An 18,258-nucleotide genomic window follows, 5' to 3' on the forward strand; every position below is an offset into this window, starting at 1 on the left:
GAAATATATTGTAACTATTTAAGTTTACATATTTAGCTTTTACTGGAGAAAAAGTATTTTAAGCTTGTCAGCTTTTTGGAGAAAGAGCAGGATGGGTTCCACAGAATCCCGACCCAGACTGCATAAAGTGGCCCCATGTAATAGCTTGCAAGAAAACGGACAGGAGCCTGAACCACAATGGACCCTCCCTGCAATCACTGTGGAGCAGTCAACGGGATCTCTGGGAAGGAGAAGGACCACCTCGCTGCCACTGAAACACGAAATAACTCTTTCCTCACTTTCAGGTTAGTCTGTGCCAAATGTTGAATTCCTCGTGTGCATGTTTGTGCTTTAAGAACCGCGCTCTGCAGAAACCTTCCCTCTAAAGCAAAAGAACAATTTAATTTATTGTTTTACCCAAAACCCGCATGCAAAATCTGCTGCCTAATACAGTTAACTATAACAAGCTATTCTTGATGCCAGGTTGTTATAAAAAAAATTAAAAAAAAGTTCCTCATTTGTTAAATCCTGTGCTGGAACCCTGCGAGACATTATTTTGTGTTATTGTTTGTGACTAGTTGTGATTTTACCCAGACATCCCATCATTATCTCTCTTCAGGCACTGCAACCAGTAGCACCTCAAATTGGTCACACAAGCACTGCCAATCAAATTGCAATGGTAAAAAAAAATCCCCCAAAAATCTTGCTGACTGCTCCAGCTTCACCGACATACCATCTCTAAACCTAATAAGGAATTTTGATATTTGTTGTAGGACAGGGACCGCAGAAATGGGGATGTCCTCCGGCTTTTTACACCCGGTCAAACAGGCACCAGCAGAATGATTCAGGTAAAGCATGTGGACAGAGTATGGAAGAAGTGAAGTGCATCTGTAACATCAATAATTCAGATAATAAATGTTTATATTGAAGAAATTAAAGAGCGCAGCGGTGCTTTGGAGAGAGGTGGGGCGGGAGAGCGAGGCAGCTGTGAGTGGGAGTCCTTCCTTTCCTCTCCCAGTGGATCTGATTAAAGTGCCGGTGGAGTGGAAAGTGGGGTGGTCTGCAGCCATGACTGGCCCCTAAATGGGATCTATTTTCAGGGTACAGGGAACAGAAAAGTCCCCACCATTAGATCCAAACTCGCAGACACAAAGAAAAATCTTGACAGTCACATGATTGTTTCTATAGATTCGTTCCCTTTGAATCCTTCTGGCAGGAAGAATACGCTTCATCAGCTGCAAACCCCATTTAGTTTTGAGATATAATTTGCAGTGGTGAAACAAATCTTCAGTTCCTTTACTTCATTAAAAATACCTTTACCAAGTAAAAGCCTTGCATTCAAAATCTGAGTTTAAAAGTACAGCTAAAGGTATCAAAGTAAAAGTACTTGTACAGCTCCAGTCAGTGACTACGTTTAGGCTTTTAATACTGCTATTATTATTTGCAATTAAGTAATCTTTAGTTGTTGTGACATATTGGATAATTTGACATCTGTGTGCTATGTTACAAATATCATATTTAAGTTCAGCATTGGAGTAAATTTATTTCCAACACTGATTTCTTGTGGCCCTGCTGTGGTCTTTCCAGACGGGGTCTCTAGAGGCCCAGATAGCTCATCAGCATCGGCAAGCTCACCTCGGACAAGCCGGAGAGCGGAGAAGACATGAGGTTGTCTACGCGGCTGACGGTAGGCTTGTAAATTATTAAAGCTGATACAAACAATACAGTATCTGGATGTGGTCTATTGTTTGATCATTTTCTCATCCTATTTGGCATTTTTAATGACGATCCAAATGTAGAAGGGATCCAGAGGCTCAAACTTGTGAGAAGATCCACAGACAGCGACGTCTTCTGGGAAGAGACCAGGCTCCGTGCCAAGCGGATGACATGACAAGAAAGTGATCGAGCTCATGGTGTCAAAAACAGAAAAGAGGAAATAACTGTTCCAGAAACTGGATAAAAAGGACAAGTCAAAAGAAGACTGATGTAGAGATGGGTAGATGGATGTGGAATGAGTCCGCTCTGAACTGTCACACAGGGAGGACGAAAGGTACAAGTGGGATCTTGGACTGTAAACTGGAGTAAGAGCACCATTTTTTATTGGGTCATCTGGATCAGAACAAGGCCAAAACATCAGGTCAGGTGATGTACATTAATTACTACAACAGCTACTGCACCATCTTGGTTAAGACAAATTCACATAAACAATCATGCTCATAAACAGTATGGTCATTCTTTCATAAGGTTAGGGAGCAAAATAAACTTACAATTTAATCGAAACGCTGGATGCCCGGAGACGTTCCCCGGCATGGCTTTCTTGGCTGAGTTTATGGTGCCCTCTATGGGTGAAAGTGATGCACTACAGTGAGGAAACTTGCTGTCGAGGCATTGAATCAAAAGCTCACTGAGCCTTCCTTTGATAGAAAACATCCCAAAAATAAACTTTCTATTTACTTCAAAGAGTCAGGATTCAAACCGGCTGGCTTTGAAGATGCTGGTCTATTATTGGATATTTTGTATAGAAATTAGCACAAAAGAATCTAAAGATATCCTGTTATTTCAAAGCAAACAAAAGGCTCTTGAGGAATAATCAGACTGAAAACAGGAAAACGCTAATTGCACCATGATTTGTGAAGTGGTCTCCCCGAGGCCGGCTCTTTGCAGACTTATAGGGGCTGAGAGGAACTGGACTCCCACCAAACACCTGGGGCCACAGTGGCTGACAAAAGCCTGGTCCTCAGGCAGGACGCCTCAGATGAACACTGCTGGGATCACATCACACAGCAGGGGGAATTAATTCAGCGAAGATAATCTGCCTGTGGTTGAGTAGAACTATTTAAATAAAAGAAATAAAACGTATTAAAGAAATCAAATCAATTGGACATTAACTTTTATTGTACTCTGCCACTGGGTGTCATTATTGTGCTGAGGGACACAGTGAAGTCCACATCCACAGTTCCAGTGTTTGTAATAGTGTATCACATGTTTTGGTTTGAAAAACCTTTCAGTCTGAATGATCATTTTGAGCACTTACATCCATGTAACCTAATGATGTTTTAAACTGATCTGTAACATGCCCACATGCTGCTTTACTTGCACAATTTGTTTCCTGCCTCTAAATAAAAGAGTTAATCCCTTTCTTGTATGCATGTATACAATCGTAAACAAAGATGAAATAAATGAACGATTTTGATAATTAAATGTCCAAAGGTGTATGGACTGAAGGCACTGGAGCGGAGCAACACATTAAAACAAGTCCATCTACTTAGCAAGCTATTCAATCAACAAAGCAAAGTCTCCCAGTGAGAGGCCACTGACTGCAGACTTGAGGAGCCAGACTGACCACATATTGGGATACTGAGGAGATTTAGAGTGGCCCAACTCTTCAAAAAACTTCTCCTTTTCCAGTTCGCTAGCCACACACACTAGGCCTTAAAGCCAAATCATCGTGGAGGGGGAGAGCCGAGAGGTCTCGGTGTCTGCCACTCCGTACTGCTACATAAAAAGAAGGTGAAGGATGCCGTGTGAGCAATTGGTTCCAATTGACAGAGGATTGGTCATGGTCAGCCTTCTGAGTGGAAATCCACGTGAGAATGTAGCATTTGGACCAGCAAGGGGCACAAGAGGCCAACAGCAGACAATGAGGCCACTCAGGAGTCTGGCTGCTGAGGAATAGCGGGGCACAATCTCCTCTGATTTAACCCTTCATCGGCTAGTTATTCATTGAACTTAATACACCGAGCTGGATTAGAAATGTTTCAGAGTAACATGCATAGTTCAGGTGACTTAGTGAAACCAAATGCAGCACCTCAAGTATTTTCTTTGTAATTAAGCATCAAATATAAAAGGTCTACCTTGACGATTGTGTTGCATCAATGAAGATGGCAATCTCATACTTTAAGCTCCACGGTAATTGAGTTAAAGCACCTATGCAACCTCGAGACACAACCCAACCATTTACCATCCTTGTAACTTTTTTTTTTTTTTTTTTTTTTTTTTACCAATTAGCCAGGTCCTGCTCCCTAAATGGGACCGGCTGCTTTAAAGTCTCCGAGGGCCAGAGGGTCAGCGCTCAATCACAGTCTGGTTGGAGAGGTTGTGTGTTTGAACTAGCCACTAGTTGACAGGGCAAGGATGGGGTCAAAAGAGGTGGGGGGGTGGGTGATTGGTGTGGGTAAGGACTCCTGCCAGCTCTAAAGAGAAGCCTTTTGTAGCCAAGACACTGGCCAGAGCAGCCTGGCCTTTCACAGTCCAGCCGCCCCTCTCCTTCAGGCCTACAACAGCTGATGACAAGGCCCCAGCTGCTAATTATCCGGCTGATGGAGAGTCACTGAAGTGGGACTGTCAGAGCGAGGGGTGGACCTTGTGTCTGCAATGGGATAAATTTGAGGGAGGGTGAAGGTTGGGGATAAAAGAAGTTGGACTACAGGATCGGTTATTGTTTTAAAAGTAGTTAAACATCAACAGAATCAATACTGAAACCAGTTGGGACATTGTGAACTCGTCATTTACACGCAAATGTTAGATTTTCTGCCGTTCGTGAACCCTCCAGTAAAACAGAATAGGAACAACTTAATGTAATTGGGTCACATATAACTGCATGCGCTTGACAGTGTTTTCAGTCTCATTAGTGTGCAGTGTACCGTCCACCTTTCCACCCAGCTTCTCTTTACGGGTCGCTGCTACATCATCGTCTGTCCAGAGGATACCGGAGCGGTACCTGTTGAATTCCATATGAAGTACTCTTTGGACTGAAGTTCTCGGCCTGATGACGGGACAGAGATTTTATTTTCAGTTTCAGATAAAGAGCTGTGCATACACAGCAAACATTTTGTCCCCAGATCTGTTGGTAGCTTACATGTTACAATCCGTGGTTTGGCAGAGGAATACACCTGCACCGAATGCTGGTCCACACAACAGCCGGACAACGTCATGTCAGGCACTTTGAAATACAACTGTGAAGAAAATAGTGAAATTGTTAATCACTTCATAGCCCAGGGGATTATACATTTATCCTGCATTTGACTATATTTGAGTTGACTTTAATTTAATTTAATTTGTATATATTGTGGCTTTTTTTTTTTAATTTATTTTTTTATACTTTTACTATCTCCATTTGTATTCTGTAATTTTTTTTATTGCTTTTACTGTATGTTCCAAACTGCTGTAACGAAAAAAGTTCCCCTTGTGGGATCAATAAAGTCTGTCTGTCTGTCTGTCTGTCTGTCTGTCTGTCTGTCTGTCTGTCTATCTATCTATCTATCTATCTATCTATCTATCTATCTATCTATCTATCTATCTATCTATCTATCTTTTAAGTGCTATGCAAATAAACATATTATTATTGTTATTATTAAATCCTACTAGAAATTAAACTGAGTGGATCATGAATCATAAATCTTCTCGTCTTAAAATTCAGTTGGATAGTAAGTGACGGCCTTAACAATTTTTTTTGCTGACTCATGTTTAGACTGTCTGCTGACTATTATAAGATATAATAACTTACTTTAATGTAGGCAGTAAGTTTGGTGCAGAGGGGGTCAGCAGGTCCTGGTGTCGGCCCAGAAAAGCTGATCTTCCCCTCCATTGTGACCTCACGAGACTTCGGGAACTTTTGTCCTACATATTAGTGAGAAGAAGGAATTCATTGGTTTCTTTTTTTGAAATATACAACTGCAGTGAAAGTGATTTTTTTTTTTTTTAGACTAATGCTCATGAACACAACACATACCCAGGGCCCACACCAGCAGGTTCTTCTCCTTTAAGACATCCAGCTGTCCAGAGCTCACCTTCACATCCACATTGCCCATCTGATCCCTGCACAAGACACGCTCAACTTAAATCAGGATGCAGGGCTGTTTCATATTTGCTGTCCTGGCTCCTAAATGGTGGAATGAGCTCCCTCACGACATTAGGACAGCAGAAAGTCTGTACATCTTCCGCCGCAAACTAAAAACACACCTCTTCAGACTTTACCTTGAATAGCAGCACTTCAAATGATACTCACTTATAGCACTTTGAAGTTTGGCTATCTTGAAGAAAATTGTACTTTCTTGATTGTTGTTGTTCTGAATTTGTACCCTCATGGTTGAAAAGTACTTATTGTAAGTCTCTTTGGATAAAAGCGTCGGCTAAATGAAATGTAATGTAATATTTCACATTACAAAGGTGAAAGACCACAAAACTGTTAAAAATTGGACAAAAAAGTATTTATTCTACCTTGAATAGTTTACTATTATCAGGTTCTAGACCATAATATATGTATATATTTAGTTTGTCTTCATGTGACAGATTTCTAAACAGTTAAAAGGCCTCTCACCAGAGATATTTTTGACTCTCCACTCTTGAAGATAGCACAGAGCAAGAGGCGTTCAACAATGTCATCTTCTCATGCCGTTTACCTGTTGAAGAACGGCAGGCGTGCCTCACAGTACTCAAAGCTGTTCTTCACACTCTCATGAAGTTTGAGGGTGACCGACAAACGGAGCTGGTTCTCCTCTTCCTTCAGCTGATATGAACCGAGGATGGGGGGAACAGGGACCTGATGGAAAATTGGAATTTCAACAGTGAATCCTTTATAAAATAAGCACATGCATGTGACTGTAAAGCTCCTTGATCTTATGTTGAAGTTTATACCTGAGAAGTATAGCTGCATAGTCTGAAAGGCTCCAGAGGAGGGGAGAAGGGGAACTTGTATGGCCCAGAGAAAGCCGAGCTATCGCAATTATCTACGCTCATGGCAGTCAGGATACTTGAATCCAGCGAGGTGACACAAGGATGGACCAGGATGTCCTGCAGCGGGGAACCGTTTGGTGGCAGCGAGAGGGTCAGGGTCACATTAGGGAGCACTCCCTCGACCTCACACTGCAGACAGAAGGACAACAATGTAGAACGACAGACAACAGACGGGCAAATAAAAGAAGCTATGACATTGATTGCTTTCTTTTTACGCTGTGCGCTTACTTTGCATGTCACAGTGCCAAAAACATCCCACAGGTCCTGTCTGCTCCGGTTACCGTACTGCATGGAGCGTACCGTCTCTAACAGCGCCACGTTCACCACGGCTCGACCCCGGTGTAGGCCCGTCTTCCAGGCCGGCTGCTTCTGGGCCCCGGCGGACGTGGGCACCGTGGATGTGGCAGGTGTCCCCAGCAGTGGCACATCAAGGGGCGTGCCAAGTGGACAAATCTGCAGGAGGACAGACGGCAACATCGCCAGGCGAGGGACCAGTCCCTCTCCGTCAGGCTTACTCCCCGAGCCAAGGAGGAAGGTCTGCAGGCCTGCCAACAGCGTGAGCCCCTGTGAGACTGACAGCAGGCTGGACAGAGGTGGCCGAGGCTCGGGGGGGACATCCACTAAAGGCAGGCAAGCCAGGATGAGAGGCCCCTGCAAGACAGCCAATACTGGCCACAGTACTCCTTTTCCAGGACCATCCACATGCAGCTCCAGGGCTGGTGACCTCGGACGGTAAAGGCAATCATCCCTGAGAGCAACATACGACTTTTCTGAGCCCGACAGGCCGAGTTCAGTGAGCAGGAGCTGCAGGACGGCGCTCTCCTCCGGGACTGCTACGTAAGACGAGGCTGCCAGGCTCTTTGCACGGTGCTCCGCAGTTGAAAACCTCCTGCGGGGAGCAAACACGTTATGATATCAGCCCGTTTATCTGCTCCTGGAGCTCAACACGAGCACGAACAGGAAATGCATCAATGAAAAACAATCACAAACCTCGAGAAGCGTATTGACACGTGTTCTCCTTTTTCGTGAGAAATAATCCACAAAGCACGTAGAGTCATTTGTTCGGCTGCGATAAAGTCCTCAATATATATATATAAACAAAAAAGATTCAGGAACTTCGACTGTTAATAATCACATGATGTCGAGCGGCTGTTAAATGCCCCACCTGACAGTGCAGCGAGTTACTTCCTACTATCACGGCACGTGACAACTACGAACCAATCAGCTGACTCGTGCGCTTGCGCACTGTGAAAGCAGCTGTCCCCACCCTTCTCTCCCAAAACAGGAAGCTGGATTTACCGACCAGCTAGCTGTCAACAAAGGGCAAAACTGCACCAAATCCATGTAGTGGTCGGCCACGTTGCGACTCTGGGTTCCTTCTCCGAAGTTTCATTTCACCGCGCTGCCAGCTGAGTCGTGAACAATGGCGACGACCGCTCAGCTGTTCGAGGTAAAAAAAAATTAAAAAAAAGGGATTCGCTGCAGCGGATAGCCGTTAGCTTCCACGCCAGCTAAGTGGCTAACTATCACTAACGGGGCTGACCTTATTTATATATATATATTTTATTTTAAATATTTTATAGTGTGTAATTAAGAATGAATCACGGACTGCGAGGCGTCAACCAGAAAGACAAGAAGACGAATATTCTTTATTTTTGCATGACTTCGCTTATTTGAGGAAATGGCTGTTTGTGTGCACTAAAAAATAAATAAATAAAAACAACAACAACACCAGCAGCTTCATTGCAAAGGTTTTTTTAATCAGCTGTTGTTGTTGTTTCCCCCCCTCTCCCTCATCAGGAGCCCTTCGATGCGGATGAGTACATTGAACGGTTGGCGTGGAGGACTCCTGGAGGAGGCTCCAAAGGAGGAGCCGAGGCGTTTGACCCCAAAAGGTACCTGTGGGTGCTGCTTGGAGTTCATACTTGCAGCACACGTGGCCCTCCTGCTGATTTACCGAGGAGTAATATCGTGCCACACCTCCTCACCTGCAGTTCGCTGGTCTCAGATGGCCGTGGGTGGTGTTTCTCAACAGGGTGATGGATGTCTTGCATCTTTTTAGACGTGCGTAATCGTTTTCCCATTACGATGCCTCATCTTTTCAAATATTCACAGGTTTATTAGACGTCGTCATCAAGACCTCAATTAAATCACAGCAGTACAAATATACGCTGCCTTTAAGTTAATTTCCTTTTACTACAGCTGTTCCCTGTTTTCCAAACAGAATACGATATGGTTAAACTTTTAATATAATCCTAATTTACTTATTCGCAACTATCAATATCAACTTTCTAAAGAAACTGTTCCAGTCCTGCTGCACTTACTAAAGCTCATCTCCATCTTCTCCACACTAATTTAGAGTTTTTGATGGGGTTGGAGAAAATTCGAGAAATAAATATGTTTTAAAAATCCTTTGCATGTTTGTTATGATGTTTACACTCGGAGAGGGGGGAGAGACAGAGTTGCATCTCGTAAGCAAAAATGCCATAACACTTTAACTATACTGTAGATCCATCCCGCCTTATCTACTTCCTCCACAAACTGTTGCCACCACGTCCTCGGAAGCTCTTAGTGAAGAGTCAGAGACAACATATCTGTGGAGGCCACCATACTGTGAGTCACCAGCGAGGGAATGAGTGTCTGTTGGGAAGGGATGGGAGATGTCTTTAAGCTGTAGCCAGTGCTGAGGGAATTAGTCAGGAGATTATACACTCATCATTTTGGGATGTTTCCTGCTCTGTGAAATGTGGTGCTGACTTAGAACATTTGCTCTACAGTCCTGATGGCACTTGAAATGCAGCTGACGAAGCTGCTAGTTTTCAGAGCTTCTTAAGCCTGGGGACCCAGGAATTAAGCATCTGGCACTATTCTGTAACTATTAACTGTAAGTGTGAGGTCAGTGGGACAGATTTAGCCTTGTGGTACCCAATTACTCCTCAAGACTAAGAGTAAATTCTGGTATGTTTTACCTGTTGTTACTGGAGGATCTGCTATATGTTGTTTGGGACGTTCTGAACGTGCATACCTTCTCTCCTCTGCGATAGGCTGCTGGAAGAGTTTGAGAACCACATCGAGGAGCTGAAGCAACTGGATGAGAAGATCCAGCGGCGGGTGGAGAAGCTTGAGCATCAGTGTCACCGTGAGGCCAAGGAATTTGCACACAAAGTGCAAGACCTGCAGAGAAGCAACCAGGTGGGCTGGATGGTGAAAGGAACCCAAAAGACACCCACCTTAATATCATTTGAGCTTTAAATTGCAACTTTATCCATCTTAAATGATCTTTATTTGATATCTTTTTGTGTTTGGTATCAATTCAGGTGGCCTTTCAGCATTTCCAAGAGCTCGACGAGCACATCAGCTATGTGGCTACCAAGGTTTGTCACCTTGGCGACCAACTGGAGGGGGTGAACACGCCTCGCCAGAGGGCCGTGGAAGCTCAGCGTCTGATGACCTACTTCAACGAGTTCTTGGATGGAGACCTACGCAGCGACGTCTTCAATAACCCGGACAAGGTGAGCACGCTGCACATGTTCCTTCTATTCACATTACTGGAGGTTTGTGTGTGTGTGTGTGTGTGTGTGTGTGTGTGTGTGTGTGTGTGTGTGTGTGTGTGTGTGTGTGTGTGTGACCACTGATGAGGGCCCCCGCTGTGATACTGCTGGAGGTGAGAGTGAACAGGATTATGAGGTAAACCATCCATATTAATTTGTCAAGTTTATCCCTTTAGTTGGATCCCTCGGCTAATTTGGATTAATAAACTGTCATTTGCTGTCTGACAATAGCTGCCTGATTGACTAGCATGGATGTCAACATGCTCATGTCAAACCTAATTGCATTTACAGTAGGTTGTCTAGGAAGGAGAATGTGGTTGGTCCTCAGCTTTGTGTCGCATTACAGCAGAATAGAGCTTGTAGCAAAATGGTGCATGTAAGGGCAGCGATAACATGCATGCTTGAAGACGAGATGCACTCTTTTACTCAGTTTCTGTCGACGCCGAGGCCACGTTTGTGTCAGACAAATGACCCCCTGAAAGTTTGATTCTGCAGTTTTGCGGTGACAGTACAGAGATTGGGATGCTTTAGATTAATTCCTATTAGTAGGAACATCATTAGTGGATGCAGAGAAGTGAGTCTGGGGGTCAATCCCAGAGACGAAAGCTGGAGATGGAGCGAGTTTTCCGGAAAGGCATGCAGAAATATCTGGCCAGATTCCTTTTCCTGAGCATACCTCTAGACGAGGGGGAAAGAGGAAAGCTGCAAGTGAATAGCTGAAGGGGGATGGCTTTGCTAATCCTTCTGAAAGGGAGGGCTGGGCCGCCAGCGTGGAGACAAGTGCTGCTAAACCCTGACTGCAGGGAGACGGCTACATTACTTACATGGGATTTAGCTAATCTTAGCTGGGGGACAGATACTTAGAAAACCTTCGCCGAGCAGAAAGGCTGGATCCTCCTCACGGGAGCAGAGTAATGATGTTAGCTGAGGCAGGCATCTGCGGGAACAGAGGAGTTGCGGACGGCGGGCCTTTCGTAGGTCTGGGGCTTTTTCAGCCAGCGTGTATGTCAGGAGGGGCGGGGGGAGCGGGGTTCTCAACAGGGCCCCCTTTTTTAGACAGATATCCCTGGCCGGACAGATTATTGAAGGCGATTTAGACTCCTGTGGGATTACAGCCCATTCAGAAAAGGCATGCCAATAAAGAGTTGGATGTGCTGCTAAGTCAGGACTGCTGCTGTTGCTGCCGCCGATGCCCAGGTGAGCGCAGCCTGTCTGTTATCAGCTGCCTGTTCAACACGGGGAGGTGGAGGAGGGCTGCTCTAAGATGATGATCCCCCAAGTGGAGACACTGCCGGAGGCCTGCCCACTTTCTGTCTGGATGTCCACCTCACATGGTCCTGCCGTGCTCTCTCTCTTTGTGCCTCACCTGACATCTCTCTCTCTCTCTCTCACACACACACACACACACACACACACACACACACACACACACACACTCACTCACTTTCTCTCTCTCTTTCTCTCTCTCCCCCTCAGATTAAGGAGGCTGCTGATATCATTCAGAAGCTGCATCTCATTGCCCAGGAGCTGCCATTTGACAGGTGAGTCAGGCATCCTGCAGGCAGCTTTAGACAAGAGGAAGGTGGTGTATTAGTGATGTTGTCTGTTCCTCACAGTGTTAACCCAACAAATAACATATCACAGCACTTTAATTAAGTATCGTATCATTACTAAAAAATAAAAACCCACATTTGCTTTTAAATTGAAACATAATTTGTAAATGACGGTTTATTATGTGTTTCTCTGACAGATTTGCAGATGTCAAGGCAAAGATTGCAAGTAAGTTTGAGGAAAAAAAACTCATTAGCTAGCGAAGGTTGCTTTAAACTGTTTCTATGATGAATACATTAGAAATTTGCTACACAATATTTTTTTTTTTCTTGTCTGTGTTTGTTTGCATTGCTACCCAGGTAAATACCACGACCTGGAGAGGCAGTTAATCCAGGAGTTCACTGCAGCCCAACGCAGGGGGGAGATTGGACGTATGCGGGAGGTTGCGGCGGTCCTATTACATTTCAAGGTGACCTAGAGGAGACATGTTCAGGGTCCACATTTGACCTAGTAGTTTGTCTTATGTAGTGCAATAATTACGATAGCGTGGTACTAACACACATATTTAGTATCAGTGAGGTTTTTTTTGCCTGCCTTTAAATGTTGCACAAAATAATGCTGATGTCTTTTGTTAAAGGGCTATGCACACTGTGTGGACGTCTACATCAAGCAGTGTCAGGAAGTGAGTGTGTGCAAAGTTTCTCATACACGTAATATTCCACTTCTCTTTGGGCCAGAAATATGTGCAGATATTTACATTTAGTTTGTTTGTCCTTGTCAGGGTGCCTACATGAGGAACGACGTGTTTGAAGACACCGCAGTCCTCTGCCAGAGGGTCAATAAGCAGGTGGGCGAGGTCTTCAGCAGTCCAGAGACCGTCATGGCCAAACTCATCCAGAACATCTTCGAGAACAAGCTGCAGGTATTTCTGTTGCTATGAACCATTTAAGTCTTACTCATACATGCCTCATACGTTCCTTTATATTTAACTGGCTTTGTGTCTGCAGGCCCATGTTCGGGAAAAACTGGATGAGACTCGACACTCTGATGTAGAACAGTACCTCAAGAACCTCTATGACCTTTATACCAGGTAATTAACTCGTTCATTTGTTATTTGACTCCATCCTTGTATACCCAGAGACCATCGTTCTTATTTTTGTGTCTGAATGTTGGACTTTTCCAGGACCACAGCTTTAGCCACGAAGCTGACGGAGTTCAACCTGGGCTCAGACAAGCACACTTTCCTGTCCAAGCTGATAAAGAGCATCTTTTCCTCATACTTGGAAAGTTACATTGACATGGAGAGGGAATACCTTCGCACTCGAGGTGCCATGATTCTGCAGCGATACTACGACTCCAAAAACCACCAGAAACGCCCCATTGGCACTGGCAGGTCAGTTTCTGGACGTTTGGTTTTAAGACAAAGAAACTATTGAATGTTTATAATAATTCTTATCTTATGTCTTTTTACAGTATTCAAGAGCTGAAGGAGCGGATCAGACAGCGCACCAACCTTCCCCTGGGTCCCAGCATTGACACCCATGGGGAGACCTTTCTGTCTCCAGAGCTGGTTGTCAACCTGCTGCAAGAGACACGCCATGCCTTTGAGAGATGTCACAGGGTGAGGCTACTCTGCCTTCTCTAGATTCGAACGGCATTAACCGTTGCGTACATTTGTTGTGGGAGAAAGTTAAATGTTTTTTTTGTTTCTTTTGGTTTTCCACAGCTTTCAGATCCTTCAGACCTGCCCAAGAATGCCTTCTCAATCTTTCTGCTGCTGGTCGAGCATCTGTGTGTGGATCACATTGACTACGCTCTGGAGATCGGCCTCTCCGGTACATCCAGCAAAACTCTTTAAAACCATAATGTCATCACAATACAAGTCAGATGGACAAGCAGGAAGCGATGGGCTCGTGTAGTGTTAAATATATAATAATAATAATGACATATCTCTGTCTGATATTATCTTAAACAATCTGTAAACATATCCAGGCTTTACAAAACAGAATACTGGTACCGATGGTTCTTTACGTACATCCTGCAGCAGCTTTTTCATCTGCACAGTTCATGGGATGTATTTACCCATAATTCATAGTCTCCTGAATGGATCGTTGAATACTAGTGGCTAAAGAATACACAAATTTTGTCCTCCCTGGTCAAATAAAGTGTGACATATTTGGTCCGGATATGGGACAGATGTACATCTGAGTTGAAACCTTCTCAGCTGCTTTGCTTTGACAACTCAAGGAAAACTTCCTGTGACATCATTTACTGCTGGTAGTTTCATGCTACTGTCTGACTTTGCCATTGACTAGATGAAGCTTGTTGCTATGGATACTATGGCAGTTAACAAACATAAAAACAAAACAAAGTAAAATATCAACGTTACCTTGTTGAAAGCAGGCTGTGTTTCTGGCATATCTTTACATTTTGTATGGGCTGTATAACAAGAGAGGCAGCTTATCATTTTCAGGCAGCAACAGTGGAACTAAACATGTCATTTTTGTCTCTTGCTGCTCAATTCATAAGGTACATTCTGCTTTAAAGAAATGCATCATTGATATCCGTGTGGTTTGAGGACTTTCTCCTCAGTGATGCTTGAAGCAGGGCGTTACTTTGAATAAGAACCTGTGTTTCATGTCCTGCCAAAGACCACAGGCAACAGTGGTTTTCTGCTCATTATGAATCATATTGATTCATGCCTTCAGCTACCTTTTAGTTTATGTCCGACTTATTCTCACTCTCTCGTCGATCTACAGCGATTCCTTCAGCCGATGCCAAGAATGCCAACTTGTACTTCTTGGACGTGGTTCAACAGGCAAACTCCATCTTCCACCTGTTTGACAAGCAGTTTAATGACCAGCTCATGCCCCTGATAAGGTCAGTAAAAGGTTAAAGGTCAATATTTCATATATAATTGTTATAAAACATCTCATCATTATCGGTTGAAATGTAATTTGCCTTTCTAAATCTGCTTCCAGCTCATCTCCAAAGTTGGCAGAGTGCTTGCACAAGAAGAAAGAGGTGATCGAACAGATGGAGGTTAAACTGGACACGGGAATTGACAGGTCAGCATGTTTATAAAGCACTTTCCCATTGCATGTGTTTTAAGAGTTTATATGGAATTGACATGAACATTTTGTGATGTGTTTCTCCGCTCCACACAGAACACTAAACTGCATGGTGGGACATATGAAGCACATCCTGACGACAGAGCAGAAGAAGACTGACTTCAGGCCTGAGGATGAGAACAATGTCATGATCCAGTACACAACAGTAAGAGAGAAAAGGCCTCTGCTTCCACTACTGACTTCACATGCAAAACAAAGCAAATGAGAAAAACACAACATGTAAATCACATCCACACACCTTGTTGTTTTTGAGCTGTCAGTTTGGTGAGCATGTTTTCTCCATCTCCTGGGTGTATTCCCACCCGGCAGGCCTGCTCCAAGGTATGCGCCTACGTCAGTCGGCAGGTGGAGCACGTGCGAAAGTCCATGGACGGGAAAAATGTGGACACAGTGCTGACGGAGTTGGGCATTCGTTTCCACCGTCTCATCCACGAGCATCTACAGCAATACAGCTACAGCTCAATGGGAGGCATGCTGGCCATCTGCGACGTGGCTGAATACCGACGATGCGCCAAGGACTTCAGGGTGAGCGGGGGGTGGGGGGCATAGGTCCAGGACGCACTGGTCACAGGGCAAACATGGCTCTGCCTACAAAGGCTCTAACTCTTATTTGTCACTAAATAAACTAGGTGCATCAAAAATTTAAATCCCAATCCATATAAATGAGTGATTTATCTGTGGTGACTGTTTGTGTCCATGCTGGGAATAACCTGAAATGTGTATGTCTTTCACAAGGTGTAAGCGTTTTTGTGCCCCTCTGTCCTCCAGGTTCCTCTGGTGCTGCAGCTCTTCGACACACTCCACGCCCTCTGTAACCTCCTGGTGGTTGCCCCTGACAACCTGAAGCAGGTCTGTTCAGGTGAGCAGCTCACCAATCTGGACCGGAACCTCCTGCACGCCTTCGTCCAGCTGCGAGTGGACTACCGTTCAGCCAGACTGGGCCGACACTTCAGTTAATGACTGATACCACACCTCGCTGTGCTCCGTCCAGTAAATTATGCTTTGATTAAATGATGCACCTTGAAGATACCCGTTGCCACTTCAGAGAAAGCATCAGTCTGGCCCCGGCACACAGACTAGACTGGGATTGCTTTGTGCATTATGCAGACAAAGGCCACTGCTCCTTGAATGTGGGAAATGTGCATTTGACCTTTTTTCATTGTTTATTTCTCCAAGCTGAAGAAATTTAAATGTCTATTGAGTTAGGATTTGTTTTTAAACACTAATCCATCACCAATCAATGTGGCTAAGATATTTGACCTATTATAAGTAAATGGACATGACTGATTTCTGTGCTTTATGTAAAAGAACACTTTTTTTTGATTGTGCCAAATATATAAATTCTGTGGCTGCATTTGTGCACAGGATTAGACCCTGAAGCTGCTTTAAAAGGAGCCTGTCAACAATCACACTGTAAAGTCAGACATCAGGCCAGCAGTAGCACTGCGTGTCGGGAACAGCTACCTTTTGTAATGAACTGTAGGAGACCCGACGGAGACGGCCCGGCCAAGCATGAGATAGAGCTCCGTCTGGCTAAGAGACACACATGACCACCTCTGTCACCTTTGACCCTTGACCACAAAGCAGAGGTCAAGAGGCCATCACAGAGAAGTGTGATCTGAACTATAAACAAGTCTGAGAACCTCTCTGGAGGTTTGGGTGGTCCCCTCATGGCTCAGATGATTGGTGTGATGGGTCACTGAGTGTGTGTCACTGTAATTGCACAGATCAACACTTGCTCATCCAGTGGTGCGCACAGTCCGAAGACTTTGTTGGCCTGATCTTTAGTGTTTCTGGGTCAGGGGACGCTGAAATGTTGACCTGTGATGATTAAGGAAACAAACTAGAAGGGCCTTCTTCACACAGGGCTTATTGGAGGTTCACATTAACCGTCTTCGGCACAAAGACAGACGGAAGATCTTGTACTTGATGCCTGAAACTGTCTCCTACTGACGGCTGCTCCCACCTTACTGCTGTTTACCTTAATTAGTGACCCAATAAAACGATGTTGCATTTTAATATTGTCCCTCTATGAATATCGTTCATAAATGGGGAGCTGTGAATAGAAAGTTAGGCCAGTTCTCTCCGCGAATGTCACTTTCAAAGTGAGATGAAACAGGCTTCCTTTCTATAGAAGTCATCAAGTATTCATAGGAATTCTTGCCACCAGAGTAAAGTTCTTTCTTAGACTTCAGGAAGTGAGCAGAGCCAGAGGGGATTAGATATCTACGAGTTGATGAATTGTGTGCAGTAGTCATGGACTGGGGGAGAGCCGGGGAGATAGAGACGGCTGAGAGCTCAGTTCCAGCGCCGGCTGGTTAGCGTTGTGTAGAAGGTACACACAGTGCTGTGCAAGTTCAAACAACATAATTAATTAGGCTAATATTAATATTATCAATGCCACATAAATTCAATTCTCTCAGCCCTAATCACAACTGGATAGCTTGTAAAAATTATTTTGTTAGGCCCTGATGCAAACAGTGGGTCTTTTCCAAACATTTGAAAACTATTTGTTTTTGCAGCGATTAATGTGCGTGGCGGGGGAAGGGGTTGGGGGAGCGGAGCCGGGCCAGAGACGATAACTGGTGTGGAGACGAAGGCAGAGGCGCAGCCTGGCCCCAGGGACTCCCAGCACAGGCACATGGAAGAGGGGGAGGGATGTGTTTTTTGGGGTGGGTGTTTGAGCAGGTGGAGGGGATTAGTAATACTGTCAACACTGGAGAGCTGGATAAGACTGTCCTCTCTTACTCGTCAGTTTGAGCAGCTCTTGCATACACATTCAGAAACATAAAGACTCCAACACATGCAAATAAACGCAGGTGTCAGGACTGGAGAGGAAAACTTGTGGTTGAACGGACAGTGAACAGGTTGCTGCGCCTTTTGATTCTCCTTCCTGTTAAAAGCTTTTTTCCTGCTCGAGGAATACTTGCAGTACATTTCCTCCATATAATATGAAACCTTCCTAATATCACTGTGATTAGGTCTGACCAGGTACCAGGACACCTACAAAATCAATGTGATGATCTTTGCTCCATGAGGTGCTTTTTTTTTTTTAGCACCCTTTAAAGGAGATGTTGCTGTAAGATCAAGCTTTTATTCAGTCAATAGTGTCACTGAAAGATCCATTTTTCCAAAATCAATTTATGTTGGTGTGAAAGTTTCACTGTTATTCAAGCAGATTTGGTTTTTAAAGCTTCAGCAAGGTCCCAACCAAAACCTTCTGAAGCTATTCATTCTGACATTTAGAACACTGATCTATATTTCTTAAACACGGACCCTTTCGTGTGCTGATTCATCCGCTGTCTACATCC

General features: G+C 44.4%; 2 protein-coding genes across 2 annotated transcripts; one reads left to right on the forward strand and one right to left on the reverse strand.

The window, feature by feature from the left end:
- Positions 1 to 2,056: 2,056 nt before the first annotated feature.
- ap5m1 (adaptor related protein complex 5 subunit mu 1) lies at positions 2,057 to 7,867 on the reverse strand. The gene is made up of 8 exons (XM_069714868.1): positions 7,705 to 7,867; positions 6,943 to 7,603; positions 6,616 to 6,843; positions 6,381 to 6,520; positions 5,711 to 5,796; positions 5,486 to 5,598; positions 4,838 to 4,934; positions 2,057 to 4,744 (listed from the first exon to the last, which is right to left on the reverse strand). Exons 1-8 carry the CDS (start codon positions 7,770 to 7,772, stop codon positions 4,662 to 4,664), a joined length of 1,476 nt encoding a protein of 491 aa, XP_069570969.1. The 5' UTR covers positions 7,773 to 7,867; the 3' UTR covers positions 2,057 to 4,661.
- A 74-nt stretch (positions 7,868 to 7,941) lies between these two features.
- exoc5 (exocyst complex component 5) lies at positions 7,942 to 16,966 on the forward strand. Its single transcript, XM_069714920.1, has 18 exons — positions 7,942 to 8,164; positions 8,515 to 8,609; positions 9,759 to 9,906; positions 10,032 to 10,226; positions 11,742 to 11,806; positions 12,016 to 12,044; positions 12,176 to 12,285; positions 12,454 to 12,498; positions 12,598 to 12,738; positions 12,824 to 12,906; positions 13,000 to 13,209; positions 13,290 to 13,437; positions 13,543 to 13,651; positions 14,576 to 14,696; positions 14,798 to 14,884; positions 14,984 to 15,092; positions 15,257 to 15,472; positions 15,716 to 16,966. Exons 1-18 carry the CDS (start codon positions 8,138 to 8,140, stop codon positions 15,902 to 15,904), a joined length of 2,127 nt encoding a protein of 708 aa, XP_069571021.1. The 5' UTR covers positions 7,942 to 8,137; the 3' UTR covers positions 15,905 to 16,966.
- The last annotated feature ends 1,292 nt before the right edge of the window (positions 16,967 to 18,258 follow it).

Source organism: Brachyistius frenatus, unplaced genomic scaffold, assembly GCF_029030835.1.
Source record: "Brachyistius frenatus isolate BFR_SWC_R1_liver_20210118 unplaced genomic scaffold, ASM2903083v1 Contig_136, whole genome shotgun sequence".
Lineage (NCBI taxonomy): Eukaryota > Metazoa > Chordata > Actinopteri > Embiotocidae > Brachyistius > Brachyistius frenatus.

What these genes read in the sequence shown, in the direction of transcription:
- ap5m1 (XM_069714868.1), bottom strand. Translation starts at nt 7,772, where the DNA reads ATGACTCTACGTGCTTTGTGGATTATTTCTCACGAAAAAGGAGAACAC. An exon ending in TTGGCACTGTGACATGCAAA is followed by an intron (nt 6,844 to 6,942) that starts GTAAGCGCACAG and finishes TTCTGTCTGCAG; the next exon opens with TGTGAGGTCGAGGGAGTGCT. An exon ending in TATGCAGCTATACTTCTCAG is followed by an intron (nt 6,521 to 6,615) that starts GTATAAACTTCA and finishes ATTTTCCATCAG; the next exon opens with GTCCCTGTTCCCCCCATCCT.
- exoc5 (XM_069714920.1), top strand. Translation starts at nt 8,138, where the DNA reads ATGGCGACGACCGCTCAGCTGTTCGAG. An exon ending in CGGTCCTATTACATTTCAAG is followed by an intron (nt 12,286 to 12,453) that starts GTGACCTAGAGG and finishes CTTTTGTTAAAG; the next exon opens with GGCTATGCACACTGTGTGGA. An exon ending in TCATGATCCAGTACACAACA is followed by an intron (nt 15,093 to 15,256) that starts GTAAGAGAGAAA and finishes CCCACCCGGCAG; the next exon opens with GCCTGCTCCAAGGTATGCGC.